General features: G+C 38.2%; 1 protein-coding gene across 12 annotated transcripts in view; it reads right to left on the bottom strand.

The window, feature by feature from the left end:
- Nucleotides 1-10,059, bottom strand: part of LOC121571060 (transcription factor COE3-like) — a 77,833-nt gene extending 67,774 nt beyond the window's left edge. For 4 of the 12 annotated variants that reach the window (XM_041882304.2, XM_041882356.2, XM_041882328.2 and 1 more), the window contains exons 1-6: nucleotides 9,356-10,056; nucleotides 8,935-9,091; nucleotides 8,522-8,585; nucleotides 8,122-8,177; nucleotides 6,274-6,347; nucleotides 4,498-4,566 (exon numbers count right to left, since the gene is read on the bottom strand). In XM_041882304.2, coding sequence (XP_041738238.1) covers nucleotides 4,498-4,566; nucleotides 6,274-6,347; nucleotides 8,122-8,177; nucleotides 8,522-8,585; nucleotides 8,935-9,091; nucleotides 9,356-9,486 — 551 coding nt within the window. In that variant the 5' untranslated portion in view covers nucleotides 9,487-10,056. Of the gene's footprint in view, nucleotides 1-4,497; nucleotides 4,567-6,273; nucleotides 6,348-8,121; nucleotides 8,178-8,521; nucleotides 8,586-8,934; nucleotides 9,092-9,355 lie in introns of all 12 variants that reach the window. The other 8 variants (XM_041882312.2, XM_041882345.2, XM_041882400.2 and 5 more) reach the window with 4 other exon arrangements.
- Between the last annotated feature and the right edge of the window lie 6,693 nt (nucleotides 10,060-16,752).

Genomic DNA, 16,752 nt, shown 5'->3' with positions numbered 1-16,752 from the left:
TTATCAAAACACTGCCTATGATAACACACCTCTTTTTTCCATGTGTAATTAAAATGGTCTCTAAAATCCTTTTTGACAGTCCGGGGCTTAGCCAAAAATGTAAATGCCATAAAAGGAGTCAATGAATTCAATTTTGCTTAATGTCCCCTTTCGCTGATTCTCATTTACATAGCATTTCCAATGCAAAAAGCTGACCTTATAAATACTGGCATTTGTTCAGCTTGGGAGTTAATCACACTTTTGCAAAAACCAGATGGGAACACACTACCACACCAATGTTTGTATTTGTTGCGTAGAGGGAAGAGAAAGCATATGTGAGATGGTTAGACACAAAGTTATTTTGTTGCTGACCAACATCTCAGACAACAAGCCACTGCACTCTGGGATATGACCTCATAGGTGTTCCGCAAATGAACGATAACGCACAGTCATTTAGAAAATACAGCGCGCTAATGAGCGACATAACAAAAAGCTAAGCAAAATTTGCATTAGGCCAGAAACTGAATTGCATTAACACACGAACAGGTGCGGAGAGGCCTTTATAAATTAGCTAAATTAATAAAAACCCTCCCACAGCACAGCCATGTGTGCTGATGACTGACAAAAAAGATCAAAAGAAAAAAAACAAGTCAATGTTATGAATTATTCAGTTGCTGGCCGGCCTTCAGAGGTCAACGCTCTTTGACCTTTGTGACAGGAAGTGAAAGGGAACGCGGTTGAAGCTGTAATAAGCGGAGCTGACATGTTTTGGTCTGGTCCGCGGTCCTCCTTTCTGAATGGGAGTGTACATTGGCATGGATGTTAAGCCATGTTTACACACATTAGATTCACAATTCATGTATGGGCAGCGTGAGCTATGAAAACACATTCCGTCCTCTGCTATCCTCACCTAATCTGCTGCATCTCCTCTGTGATACAAGCAACCTTTGAACTTTGGCAGCCAGAATTAGTATTTTTCTCTTTTTTTTCCCAAAAGGATGTTCTTATTTCATATTACAAAATTAATGTGTAAGCATGGACCATGTTTCTAAACTTTCATACAGGAGAAGACTAAATCAATATTCAGGAGAGTGAAGATAGATACCAGGGCAGGAGAGTAATCACAAATGTAGTTATGTTTGGCGTGCACTGCTCTACACATACTGTAAATGGGGAAACCACCTAATCAGATATTGGGCACCTCATCACTATAACTCTCGAAACTCAAATTACTGCCTGTATATACCCATGCCCCCACTCACTTTAAGGTGCCACTAGCTTAAAGATGTGACATCCCTTCCACCACTGACTTCATAATGGGAAGATACGATTAAAACCATCTGAGAAGTACTGCAGTCATAGCAATAGTGATACAATTACCGACCAAATTCAATCAGCATCTTTTTGTTTTTGCAGGAGCCAACATAGTTTCCAACATTCCTGATTTGAAGAGCAAAAAAATACACACTAAAAACAAATGGTTCTATATAGTGTCAAATAAGGCTTATAACCATAGCGTAACCCTTTTTGGCGCTATATGGAACCTTTTTTTTAAGGTTCTATAAAGAACCATGCTCATAATGTTCTAAATGAAACCTGTATGGTGCTATAAAGAACCCTTTCCTAAGGTTCTATAAAGAAAAATTCAAAAAAGGTTTATGTTTGTGGTTACAACCCTTTTGGGGGCTTTACAGAAACCTTTTTAATGATTCTTCATAGAACCATTATGGACTGCAAAGAAAGATTGAAGGGCTCAATGGGTTCTTTAGGTCAGTATGATTGCACATAGAACCATCACCTTCCCAAAAAACCCTTGAGGAACCCTCATTTTTTTGTGTGTATGTAAAGACTGACAGAACATACAGATGTAGGATCTTAATTTGATCACCCTGATGCAGGAAATGTAAAATGTGTAGTGTATTTTAGGTTTAAAAAGGCTTCTGAAGTTTGTAATTTCTACTTTGAAATGTCAAACTTGATTTCCCTTACGAAAAATTTATCAACCCCTACAAAAATATCCATTGATTATAATCCACAAAATAATTCACATTTCCTGTTGCTGCATGATTATTTTCCTGCTGTAGCAAACTGGCTCAAATTAATATCTGTAATAGACTTTATTTTACAGTCAGCGCAGAAGATAGGGTCAGAGTTTCCCTTCACACACACAAGCTCACACACATGCAGACACACACACACAAACACACACACATAAAATAGTCCCTTTCTTTCCCCAGAAAACAAATATGAATAATGTAATGACATCAAAAGTCACTTGTGAAATATTTAAAGCTCCTCCAGCACTGAAACTCTGTGACAGCTGTTAGGCTTATACTGTATCTAACAAACTTTTTTTAAAGAATTCTTTCCCTTAACAAAAAAATTACTGAAAATCTGCATCAAACTCAGAGAGAAAATAGGGTAAACAGATGTCTGGCTTGACCACAGGAAAATAGGACACATTTGGAATGATAGGTTTCCCAAATTCAGTCTGATATATTTCAGATCCATGGGAACGCCAGTTAATGTCTTGCTAGATGCCAGCTAGCTGTGTATGCTTCCCCTCGTACCATCTGGGAAAATGTTACAGCGAGGAAATGCCATCAATGATTCACTCCAAATCTGTTTCTTAAAGGTTGGGCTATGCTACTGTTTCTCTAGGAAATGTGGCAGAGCTGAAGATGTTTTATACTGTAATGTAGGCAGCTACCTAAGACATGACTGATTCAACAATCAGTCTGTTTTTCACACACTCAACTCTCAGCTCTCTTCAATTTAAAATAATCACTTTTAGCCAGAAGCAACCGCAGCACAGGTGCCACTCACAATTTGCATGAGAAACAGACAGATGTTACAAGAGAGTCTGTAACACATTGAGGCTTTATAAACTCTCACCCATATGTTCACTGAAAATTACTATATCAGGATGGTAAACTGGGTGACGTGCATGCAGCACAGTACACGTCAGTGATTTTGTGTGTTAACCCCGAAACTCTACAACTAGCCTTTCTGCAACCCCCTCTAGTCAGTGGGAAGTCAATGGGAAGTAGTGTGGGTCTGGGAGGGTGAACTGATCTGCTCATAGTTACGACATGGAGACAATGAGAGGGCCTAATTAGGAACATATGCTTTTGTGATTCAACAGACCTGCTCATTGTGCGAGGAAAAGGATACTCTACTCCCATTCACTCCAGTCACAATAAAAATCGGAGCCTTTTTTCAGAGCTGGTTGAGCTTACAATATCCATCTGCTTCTCTTTTTTTCCATTTTGCATTCATTTTGGCTATTGTACTTATGTTCCATGTTTTGTCCCACAGATTGAGGAACAATAGAGTGTGAAACTCAACTAAATGAAGGCAGCGAGTCAGTACAAATCAAACTTAAAAGCAGCAGAAATAAGTGAGATGTTTATCTCTCATACTTTATGTTTCTGTGTGAACACTGTATCCAAAAAATACACTAGTCTAATAAATCAGATAATCAACTTCATGAAAGGCATGATGAGAGCCCTTTATATATTTATTTGAATTATAAAGTGTTGCCTTGGGCTGCTCAAATGAAATCCCATGCATAATGCCCATAACATAATGTTACATCCAGTCCTACATAATAGAGGACCATCAGCTCTCCTAGTAGAGAGAGAGTGGCATCTAGAGAAGCAATAGCTGTGGTAATCCAGCCAGGCAGGCATCCAGGGCAGACCCTACTTCCTGATGCATGAGAAGCTGCTGGAGTGGCAGCAACAACTGTTCAGCCCTATTTGATTACTAATAAGAGAGTTGTCCCCTCTGTCAGATACCAGGCATTCTCCACTAAGTAAACAGTGATTCCAGCTAGTCAAACATTAGCATTGCTGTCTCTCCCCGCTCCATGGTGAGAGTTAGATGGGCTCAATGCTGAAGATATTCCCTCCTACACACACGTGGGCACGCACATTCATTTTTCAGCCGTGAGATAGAGTAGTCTGAATAACAGTTATACTGTGTGGAAGGAATGTAATAGCCAATATGCAGTTTATGTTCTCTGAATATCCAAATCCTGTAATCTATATGACATACTTTAACCTAAAGGTTCAGAGCAAAATCACTCACACAAACTCTTATCACAACAGAGCCCTAACCATCTTTACTCAAAATTGTAGCATTGCCTAACCTTAGAGAATAGTAAAAACTGGATAATGACTACTTCGATAGACAAAGAGAGAATGAGAGACAAAAATCATGATAAACCCCTTAGCTAATTAGACGAATACCCCGCCCGATGCACCTGTGATTGAACGCTCCTCTCCAGGTGGTGACTGCCCCTCTGAGCACAGGTACCTGGAAAGACCCTGCTCACCTGCTTACAGAGCAATCAGCCACAGTTCCCACAGAGTGGACCAGAAGGTTGAAGTCAACCCACCTGGGCACCCCAACACTGCAGAGTTATAACTCATTCATTTCCCAACAGAGCATAAGGCTGAATCTAACACAGGTCACAATCACAGCAGCATGGAGGAGACATGGAGCAGAGCCTACCTGTCGATGATCACAGGGTCTGATGGAGTCTCGTTCCTGTTGCCACAGCTCTTCTTGTCACAACACCGGCTAGGGGAAGAAAGAGCGTTTGAGATCACAACAGTGGCTGTTACTGTTTAGTGTGAACATTAGACCCTTAAAAATGTATATCGCTTTCTAAGGCAAAACGTAATTGTGTTAAATTTGGACACAAAAAGGAATAGAGAAATAACATACACTAAATCTATCCTATCATGGATGCTGATGGATAATTAAAATGGAATAACAACATGTTGTGGTACAGTGTGTGCCTTAGTGCTTGAGAGGAGGGGAGTAGAAGGGAGGGGAGGGGGGATTGGGCCAGGAGGCAGGGGAGTCACTTTTCACAGTTTCAGCTTTTGTTTACCTCTAATTGCCAAGCTGCTATTTCTGGGGGAGATGCAAGAGGCCACCCTCAAACCAATATTTCTGTGGGGCATTTATCAATTACGGCCTCAAAAGCACTAATCTATCCTCTACCACATGTTTCCACCATCTTTTCTCTAAACTACACTATACCTTCAGTTCTTTGATTGGAGATTTAATTCAAACTGAAATTAAACACAAATATACGGCTGCTTCCCATTTGAAATGAAAATGTATACTTGTATAATGGCTGCAGGTCTAACTGACATTTGACGCCATATGTCAAGGAAAGAAAGACAAAGCATTTTTCACAACATGCAGACAAGAGATAGGTTGAGAGGATTTTAGAATAATACTGCATAGTAGTGCAACAATATACTTAATGCTTTACCAGAGCAAAAAAGAACAGAAGAATACTCTCATGGAGTAGGCCTAGGCTACTCATAACCTCATGCCTTCTTGAATGATGATAGCTTTCACTCAGTGAGTAGGTTAGTCTTCCTATGCAACTACAGAATGCAATTTCTCTTTGACACTGACAGTAAAATTACCTCTAGAGCGCACCATATTCAATGTTAGGGTTGGGCGATATTTAGGGAGACTAGATCATTCCAGACTGAGCAATTTTTGTGCTTATTTACGATATGTCAATAAATAATCTTAGTATGGCAAAAAAATAAGGCTTTGTTAATTCACTTACACTTCATTTTCAACATATTGATACAGCCTAACTAATAAAAGTGCACAGTTTTGATTTATAAAGTTCAAATAGAGTATAGGCTAGTCTTGCACATCAAGATATATCCTCTTCATGATATCTAATCACAAATAAGTGATGGATGCATGTATAAAATGTTGTATGAGTGATGAGTTTATGTAGACCTATTAAAAAAGGCAAATCATTCTCAGTTCTAGGTTGGTGCACTTGCTCTCAAACAACTTGAACAATGCGCCAGTGCAACAAAAGAAAGGTTAACCGACAGTATCTGAATTCAATTCTCACAAATCTCACACTGAGCTCAACAATAAACAACATAAGAGGTTTTTCCTTTTAGTATCAACGACACCGTTGAATAACAGCGGAACATGAGAGCTTGAGATTTACCTGGTTAAATTATGCTAAAAAGCTCGCTGATCACTAATGTCAGGTGGGATCAACCAACCAACTCCATGTTTTGAGGCGCAGACTCACTGGCAACAGACTAATATTAATATATTCACCAAGAAACCCTGTAGGCTACAACTACCCTGGGTACCAGTCTGTTTGTATTCGACTACTTGTAGGCCTTCGTGTCATATACCAATATCATAAACAAGTGTGGGGAGAAAATATAGAAATGTACTGTATACTTCTTCAACAACAATGAGTTTGTGGAGAGAAAAAAAACTTACCTGCACATAATTTCGTGCGTAAGAAGAACTCTGCACATTTCAGGGTTTTTGTCTTGACCCTCATATATAATCGCCTTTGGAAAAAATAAAGACACAAATATGTAGCCTACATTAAATACATATAATGAGAAACTGTATATAATCATCTTTACAGTAGCCTAAATATAAACGGCATTTAAAACCGAATAATAAAAAACAAATGCCTCCAAAAAACAACTAAACTACTGATGTTATTGGTGAAAAATCAATATTGTCGTTACTACTGCAAAAATAACACTGTGATATATTTTCATTAAGTGTAATGTTGTAGAACTACACATACGAAATTGATAACATGTTACAATGTTGGTCCAATGATAATAACAGATGATGATGGTGATAATAATAATAGTAATAAAATAATAACAATATGTATATGTATAATATGTATAATATGTATAATATAATAACGTTATATATTTTGTTATAACATTATATTAAGAATACTTTTTAGGGGGAGTTTTTCAAGAGGGACGATCCAATTAAGTGTCATCAATATGGTTATAATCTGCAGATATTTGGGGAAAAGTGTTAATGGGCAATCTGTTGTTTATTTTTGAGCTGCTAACAATGATCTTTCCGTGGATAAAAAGCGGTGTCTGGCAGTGCGGTTGAGTAATTTTTGAGCATTGGCTGAAACAGATGGTGTGCAGCTATCAGTTGTGCCGCTCTCCCTCCCTCTATTCTGAAGAGTCCCTTTGCTCCCCTTTATTGAACTAGCCTACCTAGCGCAAAGACGCATGTTATACGGCACTGTAACTTGCCTTGTTTTCGGTAGGCCTATAGCGCTTCTATATTCAATTGAAGACATTTTGAATGAGAAGTGTGGCCTATGATAAGGAGAAAAAAATACACAATTACACTCCGAAATGTTGACGTCCTATTCTTACTGGGATGGAACCCCACTAGACTTTTTGACGGCTTTGTTTTTGTTTGGTGAGCACCGGGCGATTATATATATTGGTTTGATTTATGTCGATATTTGCAGCTGCAGAAACAGAGAAATCCATAAACTGCTTGTTCTGCGTCATTGACTCGGATCATTCGCAGAGGAATTTTCCCTCGGAGTGGTGGAAGCTTTAACGGCTCTATTTAGATGGATCTGCTGTAACCCTCCGTAAATTAGTAGTAATAACAACCACCATGGTGGAAAAGTCTAAAATAAGGCCACTTTCTTTTTTCCCTAGTTACCATAATGTGATGAGATTTGGGGTTTAATTTCGACAATTCCTCTACGAGTGAAAGTGTTTCAGCTATGTGAGCCTTTTCAGAAACCCAAACATTAGATATGTTTAATATGGGCCATGGGTCAAGCCTAGCAACATGCCTAAAAGTCACAGATTAGAATAAGGGACTCAACAAGAGAACACGACTACTTGTAACTCCATATCAATAAAATAGCCTAGGCCTACTTTATTTTACAATAGCCTATCATGTCTTATATGTTAAGATTAATGGGCTAAATAATGCATTCTATCAGTATCGGCAGAAAGTACCAGCATTACAAACCATCAATCATAATTTATATTGTATAGGTACACAATTGTAGGCTAAGTTTATGGTAACTTAGTGCTTGATTAATTTTACTTAGGAGTCCCGCAAAAACAGGATATAGGCCAACACGCTGTCAATATATAATGCAATTTCAGTCAATACATGATTGCATAAAGAACACCCATCTCATAAATTATATTATGCATGTGTCATGAATTGCACAGGTTGTGGAGATTTTCACAATGCAGATGAAGTATAGAAGCAATGTCTCTAGTGTAAGCAAGCTGTATGAATATAAGAGTAAAGGTAGCTTACCTGCTTCGTCATGGAATCGATTAACCGTATGAAAAGATCCTGTTCTGTTCTGACGCCTGGGGGGAAAAGGATGACAAGTTTAGGCAAAAGTTTAGAGCTGTATGAGATGTACATTAATGCTGATGATAAAATACAAAATCATTCATATAACGTATATATTTTTTTTTAAACTGAGAACATTTATACATCTATAATCTGCATCATACATCATTTTACCTGGACATGTAAACAATTATTTAAATGATAATAATGATGATGATGATGATGATGATGACGATGATGATGACTATCATCAACATCATCATCATCATCATCATCATCATTACTATTATTACTATTATTATTTATAGCCTTTATCTTTTGGGTAATATTGAATTTATAAAATAATTGTTTCACTCACCATTGCTGTACAACAACTGTAGTTTGTAGTGTATCCCATTGTTAGTTTTTTCACTGTTTGGTTCCTGAAAATAATCAACATTGAGATGATGGTCAGCAGATAATAAAGCATCTATCTATCTATCTATCTATCTATCTATCTATCTATCTATCTATCTATCTATCTATCTATCTATCTATCTATCTATCTATCTATCTATCTATCTATCTATCTATCTAGCAGATATTTCATCATTGAAATGTATAATTTGTAAAAAATAAGACTTACAATCACGCTCCTGTCATCAACGAATGGGGTTAAAAATCGATATTGCACGTGACCTGCTTTATTGACCCACAGCCATCTCTAAGTAAAGTTAATTTCAAAGCAAATATTATTAAATTCAATAAACGATATTCTCATGAAGAGCTTACTTTATCTTTCTCCACAAAGTCCACATAAGCTGTCCTTTCGATCTCCACGGGTTGACCCTGTCTGTCATACAGTGCCAGGACGAAATGGAAAAAATTGGATTTTCTGAGGTTGGAAGGTGGCTGCTTTTCATAATGTGCCCGTGCCAAGCCAACACCACTGCGGGGAGAAAACAAGAGACCATCTCGGTTAAGTATCAGACACGGGGGACAGATGATGGAGCTGATGAAAACAGTCGAGATGTGGAAGCACGTTTGAGTACGAGAGATTTCTTGATTTGTCACAATAAGGGTAATCTGATGTAATGAAACTGGGGAGAGCCGAAGGGGGGCATTGGGAGACCGTAATTGATACAGAGTATTGAGGGGATTGAGGGTCGATATGAGAAATGCGTGAGAAAATCAGATGATTTGGCATGCGTACCTTTGGGCGGCTGTGTTCGCATCCACCACCCCAGCTGTGTGCATCCATGAGCGGACTGAATTCAGCCCACCCAGCGGTTCCTCCTTCATCGTTGTCCCACCCCGCGATATAGTTTCCTGAATCCCAAACATTTAGAACAATTTACGTGCAAAGAGCCTCCTGTGGAATTCGGTAAATAAACGTCCAAACGTGTTATCCTTGAGGGTTTAAGGGATAAGTCGTAAATGCCGTATGAGCCTTGCAAGGGGAAAACCAGGTCCACAGGTCTCGCCTCCCTTTTCAATCCGTCCTGGGTTGCAGCGATGTGAACAATTCTCAAAGTACTCTACTTAGTCGGTGTGGTATCCACAGACTGGAAAAGTGACTTGTTCGACAGACTAGTCTTTTTTTGTGGCTATTGTTCCTTCTTTTTGTTGTGCTTATTCACAGAACAATTCGATAGTTGTTGTTTGTGTGTGGATGATGCTCTCAAAGTATCGACATCCCTGAAGCACCGCATCCAAAACCTTCAGGACACTTGAATAAACCACTCCTGAAATTGAAAGGTGCTGCTTCTCCAAAAGACAAGCACACGCAGAAGCTGGTCACCGTGGAGGTGTTCCCGGTACACAGGAGAGGTGGATAAGGGGCCTTTCGCGTCGTGCAGGATGGAAGGGAACATGCAAAACTAAGCCCTCTTTCCCCGAGGACTGAAATCTTTCCCGGGAGCCAAAACTCTAAACCCACGGGAGAGCTCAGTCAGAATATGACGCTCATGGGGCGTAGCTTTTACCATATATGGAGCTCTGACGATTCCTGTCAAGCAGTGGCGCTCGACTATACGAGTATTAGCCTATAGAAGCAACCTGAGAACACTCGCTCTACTTTTCTCTTGCAATGTGGTGAGTTGATTTTTTTTCTTCAATGATATGAATTCAACGAGGTGTGACCATCACACAACATCCATTCACTATATTAAAAACCTATTCCTGTTATGGTCATTTGTCTATTGTGAACGCTTGCTTATGGTAGGCCTACACTATATTTTTGAGAAGATTTGTAATGAGATATTTTCATATTTTTATTAGGTTATTTAATTGGGAGTATTATGACACATAAGATTGATATGGCCGGCAGTGAATTCACTAATATGGGCTATGCTAACAAAAACATTTAATAGGCATATGTTAGGCCTACATAAATCATGTTTTAGAAAATAATATGTTGAAATTATTGTCGTATCTTTGTTTAATCTCACATGTAGCCTATATTATTTGATCAAAGCGACATCGACTAAGAACCTCGATAGGAATAAGGCCTAGTCGGTAAACTGAGTGTGTTTTAATTAATTCACCGCTATGCAGATATTAAAATATTAACAAAGCCTCGGGATGTCCTTCCCTCCCATGCAGAGAAAACGTTGTTTAAAAAAATAAAATAAAAAAATAAAGAATAGTGAGAGTGGATAGTGAGTTTGGAAATTGACCACCATTCATTTAGGTGTGTTCCAAATTATATTAATCAGGAAAACATCATGAGTGCAATTTCATTCCATTTCTATTCCCTGAAGTCTAATGTGATTAAGATCCGGATTGCCTTGTATAAAACATACTCGGACAATAAAGTATCGTTATTTTCATCTCAAGACAGTAGACGTCATAAGTAGTGTAATGTTTTGATTAATGGGGGAGAGAATGTCCGAGCCTTGGATTCAGAAAACCCTTCACATTATTGAGGGCAAATAGGTGAAGGAGGGAATGGGGGAGGAGATAAGAAGAGATGTAGCCTATATCCTCAGCAATCTATCTATCTGGTGCTGAGGGTTAATAGCTGCTGACAAAGATAAATGAATAATAATCTGTTGCTTTCACCTCTTTTCAAGATCTATTGCGTTATTGCCACTGCATAATAAGATATATCCTTATATGTGCGTCAAAACAACATATATTTAGAAGGCATGAAGGTAAATGCCCCATTACCACGTTTTGTGCTGTGATTCTTGGCACTTCCATGAACACAAATATAAAACAGGCTGGGGAGCAGAACTGGGCAAATGTGTCTGTTCATTTGAGATTGTCAACCTATCTTTCTTTACAGAACTTTGGCCTAGCCATACTGTGTGTTTTTTTAACATGGCTTCAAGTCGTTTATTAGAACTTAACCCCTAATTACACGCACCAATGCGATTTAAATCTGATTATCAAATTAGGAGACTTTGAGACAAATCCTCTTAGATCTGATATTGTTGACTGGAGAGGGAAAATGGATCTCCACACCCGTCACGTAGGTAACGATGATGTCCTGAAAGAGGGCTTTAAACCGTATTTGACAACAAATGCAGCTGCCCCGCTATTTCAGAAGACATTAAAGGAAAATGAATGCAAATCTGTGTTCAAAAGCCATCTGGACGTGGCGAGGGGCAGTCAGCTGCTCCACACACAGGCGAGGAGCCTAAATCCGTCTCGGCTCATTCTCCGGGATCATCTGCACGGTGGGCTTACATCGTGAAAAATGCGCTCCCCATCATTAGGAAAATATTACAATCACACCTTCCAAATAAAATAATGTCCTTTGTTGATCTCCCATTTTATAACACTGTGTAAAGTTTATGGATGAAGAATCTGATATTAATTTTTTCTCTATTATTTATATAAATAAATTTGTCTAAATCAACTTGTCACGTAGGCTACAATAATTTTCTGCATATTCGAACAATATTTATATGTAAATGTATTTTACACACATTTTTTTCAATGTGGTAGGCATATAGGCCTACCACATTGAAGGTAAGTGAAGACAAGATTCCTGAAGACAAGATTCCTCCAAGCATCTTCATCATACATAATTGAGAATATGGCCTATTTTATTGATCATATTGAAATTATCACATTGGAAAAATTTGATGACCAAGATATGAATCCCCAAAAGCTAACATGGTGATGAAACAGAATTTCTTCAGATCAGTGGCGCGTGGCTCTTTTGTTCCATTGACTTCCAAGACCGTATTAAGGGTGACGTCTTCTTTTTTTGTACGAATTTACGGAAGGAGGCCCTCATGATCTTGGTAAATTTACATGTAAATGGCGACATCAGCCGATGCACGTGCCACAGGCCAGCGGGCTTCCCAGATGTCAAGGCAAAGTCAGACGGCCACTGCCCAGCTGTCCTGAAACCTATGGACTTTAGGACAACTATTCTAATCACATTGATTAGCCATCATGTTTTACCTTGATTGATTGAATGTTCAGCATTTCTATTATTAAAAAAATGCGTGTAATACACATTTACAAAAGCCATGCATTATTTTGTGATCAAACAGCCTAATCAAATCAAATATAGTCCCAATAAACATCCCACCTATGAATTAGTTTAGAAAGATAAATATAGTCTAACCGATAAAACCTTGCTCATTTATTTTACTGAATATTTTTATGTTTATCAAGTTGAAATAGAAAATTCGTTTCAAATTTGCAAAGAGTTCACATTTACATCGGCCCGTCCTTCATTGCTTTATTGGTTAAATACATATAAGAATCAAAATCTTTATAGACATGTCACTTGTAGCGTAATTATTTGACTTACATTGTAGACTTCATGTAGACCATCTGTTTAAAAGTCAATCTGATATGACATAAAGGAGTAGGCCTAACATAGGCAGATAGCCTAATAAATACATAGGGCCTAAGTAATATACTATGAAAGACAATTAAATAATAATTCATAAAAAAATATGCATTGAATGGCATAACGAAAAACGCATATGGCCTACATTTAGGCTCACATTTCAGACATTTGGAAACCAAATTCTGAGTTGTTTCCCCACATTTTTTTATTAGTTTAACCTAACAACATTTTCAGCATTTTAGAGAGAAATTAGATGAACATATCGGAAGTCACATGTGGAGACTGGGAGATGCAACATAAGACAGAGTTAATAGACAGCGCCCCTCGTTGGTTACAGTGGAGATCACGTGTCGATTGGGGGCAGCTGTTGTCCTCGGTGATGCAATTAATCGAATATTCATTTTTCACGCCAACAGAATGAGCAGAGTTTGATGCATAGGAGAATGGATTCGATTACATTAATTGTAATAGTTTGTCTTTCTTTGAATAGGCCTACAAATTATTGTCCGTACACACCTGTTCAGTACAGAAAATGGAGGCATCTATAAGGGGAGTCTATTTCAACACAACACCCAAAATATTTTGTCACGCGAAAAAAAGGTCTTTATAAAACTGCCTAAAATGTGCACTGCCAGTTTGATTGAATCTAAACTCTGAGAAATATATTGAGACTATTTGAGTGTAAAATGTACTATTATTATTATTATTATTATTATTATTATTATTATTATTATTATTATTAATATTATATGTAGCATTTTACAGTGATACAGCGAGGTCACATTTTCGTCACCAACTTTAGCGAGAGTGGTCTTGTTAATTATGTGCAGTGGTGAGTTCTGTCATTGGCCGCGTGCACAATTTGCATTTCCATTCTGCTGGAAATGATGAGAGAGTTGCTGCGCGGTTTAGAGCCTCGCGGCGCAGTCTGCGGGCGATTCACATTTTAAAAAGGCGAGAGAAATTAAATAAGAAACCGAGACCACTTCAGGGCTATTAACATCTAAAATATCCCATGGAAATGGAGCCCCAAAAAACAGCATGACCATTCCCCATTTACACCGCTCTCAAATCCCATCTTGAAAAATTCCCATCACTAGAAGTTGGCGTAGGCCCTAGATCTGAAATTAACACAACAAATTGTCACACAACAAAGTTGCCCTTTCTGTTATTTCGATTTCTTTATGACCAATAGTGTAGATGGTATAGGTACTAGCCTACTTCAAATAATCTGTTTTTACTCAACTGCAATAAACAATGAAAAACTCGAACTCATTGCCAATCGAGAACTTAGACATGCATGCCAACAAAGCGTCTGCTAAATGACTACAATGTAAATGTAATGTATTGGGTAGTGTTCCCTCTTTGAATCTAGAGATTCTTGTTTTACTCAGTGAGCCACTTGATTGACTAGCTGTTCTATGGTGATATTGCCCCACCTACAGGAGTCTGCAAAATTCAGGGAACATTCACAAGGCACTCTATGAACGCTCATAATAGGAGGCTATTCTGGTACTCTGTATCACCAGACCACTTATCACCACAGATATACACAGGCCTAACAACATTTACTGTCATTTCAATTTGGAAAAGGTAACCATACTTGAAATGTACTGGGTGTGCAGAGGTGACAGTATGGCTCACTAGAAGTCAAATGTTCTTCAGCTGATGTCCACAGGTTGCTCTTCAGTTAGTGTATTGGCATCTTGTTAGATCAATTCAATCTGGGGAAAGAAAAAATTGTATGAGAACTTCAACCATTAATCCTAGATGTTTTCTTAAATCTGCATTGAAGCTTCTGTCAAATGTTGCATTCACCTTTTCTTTCATACTCAACCATGGGTGCACCATTTAATCGACAGCTGTTTGTTGGTGCATGATACTCAATTCTGTGATTGTACCTTTGTGTTAAATGTCAAAAGAAAGCAATGAACAGACAAACTACATATTAATATTAGCTTTATCATGTTGGTTTTGGTGAGATTAACTTAAATTCAATAAAGCTTTAATAGAAAAACACAAAGACACACAATGGAAAGATCTCACCGTTATCAGAGCCATAATAAAATTCAAAACAGCTCAAATGAAAAACACCTATAGTGCAAGAAATCTCCAATGAAAGCTCAAATAGAGGTGTTTTTATTACCAGGAATGATAATGATAATGTCAGACGACAGAGAGGGAGTCAAGGTGAAAGCAGCACAGCAAAGCTAAAAATAATCCCACCTTCAGTATTCTCCTGCAGAGTGCAGATGAGTGTTACTGGCTAGGGACCTTTTTGCTGCAACAAAGGGGTAAAATATTGGAGGTAAATGAAATTAGAATATAAGCCAGTTGTTTTCATCCATGTGTAAGAGCTCAGTCCCTATTTTCCAACCTCTCCTTTTCCGTTGCTATTGGAAGTGGTGCAAATTGTATAATGCTGCTCTTTGTTCTACAGAGTCAAGCCACATGAATAGCCGTCCTGAGCACACACACAAAAACACACTGTCAAACTGATCATCTTAAAAAAGCAACGCCCTGGTGCTCACTTGGCCTACTTTCCACGTCAGGCAGCAGCAGCAGAGGGACGTGGGAAGAGAAGGAAAAGCATTCAGGAGCTCTCTGGGAAGTATACTTCATACCCCATGTATACAATTATTGAACGCTGTTCACCTCATATTCTGTTTATATACTATTGTTTACTCACTGTGTATGTATAGACTGTATTCTCGACATAGCTCATCCTAATATACTTACTGCTGTACATAACATTTTCTTCCAAATTACAGTGCCTTCAGAAAGTATTCATACCCCTTGACTTATTCCGCATTTTGTTGTGTTACAGCCTGAATTCAAAATTGATTAAATATATTTTTTTCTCACTCATCTACACACAATACCCCATAACGACAAAGTGAAAACATATTTTAGAAATTGTTGCAAATGTATTGAAATGAAATTCAGAAATATATAATTTACATAAGTATTCACACCCCTGAGTCAATACTTTGCAGAGTCTTTCTAGGTAAGTCTCTAAGAGCTTTCTACACCTGGATTGTGCAAAATGTGCACATCATTATGTTCAAAATTCTTCAAGTGCTGTCAAATTGGTTGTTCAGCATGGCTAGACCTCCATTGCCATGTCTTGCCATAGATTTTCAAGTAGATTTAAGTCAAAAATGTAACTCGGCCACTCAGGAACATCGCTGGCTTCTTGGTAAGTAACTCCAGTGTAGATTTGGCCATGTGTTTTAGGTTATTGTCCTGCTGAAAGATGAATACATCTCCCTGTGTCTGGTGAAAAGCAGACTGAACCAGGTTTTCCTCTAGGATTTTGCCTGTGCTAAGCTCCATTCTGATTCTTTTTTATCCTGACAAACTCCCCAGTCCTTAATGATTACAAGCATACCCATAGCATGATGCAGCCACCACTATGCTTGAAAATATGGAGAGTGGTACTCAGTAATGTGTTGTATTGTATTTGCCCCAAACATAACACTTTGTATTCAGGACAAAAAGTTAATTGCTTTGCCACATTTTTTACAGTATTACTTTAATGCCTTTTTGCAAACAAGATGCATGTTTGGAATATTTTTATTTTGTACAAGATTCGTTATTTTCACTCTGTCAATTAGGTTAGTATGGGGGACTAACTACAATGTTGTTGATCCATACTCAGTTTTCTCCTATCACAGCCATTAAACGTTGTAACTGTTTTAAAGTCACCATTGGCCTCATGGTGAAATCCCTGAGCATTTTCCTTCCTCTCTGGCAACTGCGTTAGGAAGGATGCCTGTATCTTTGTAGTGATG

The sequence above is a fragment of the Coregonus clupeaformis genome, chromosome 1, assembly GCF_020615455.1.
Source record: "Coregonus clupeaformis isolate EN_2021a chromosome 1, ASM2061545v1, whole genome shotgun sequence".
Lineage (NCBI taxonomy): Eukaryota > Metazoa > Chordata > Actinopteri > Salmoniformes > Salmonidae > Coregonus > Coregonus clupeaformis.
The sequence above is the reverse complement of the archived record's forward strand: the minus strand, read 5'-3'. Positions and strand labels throughout refer to the sequence as shown.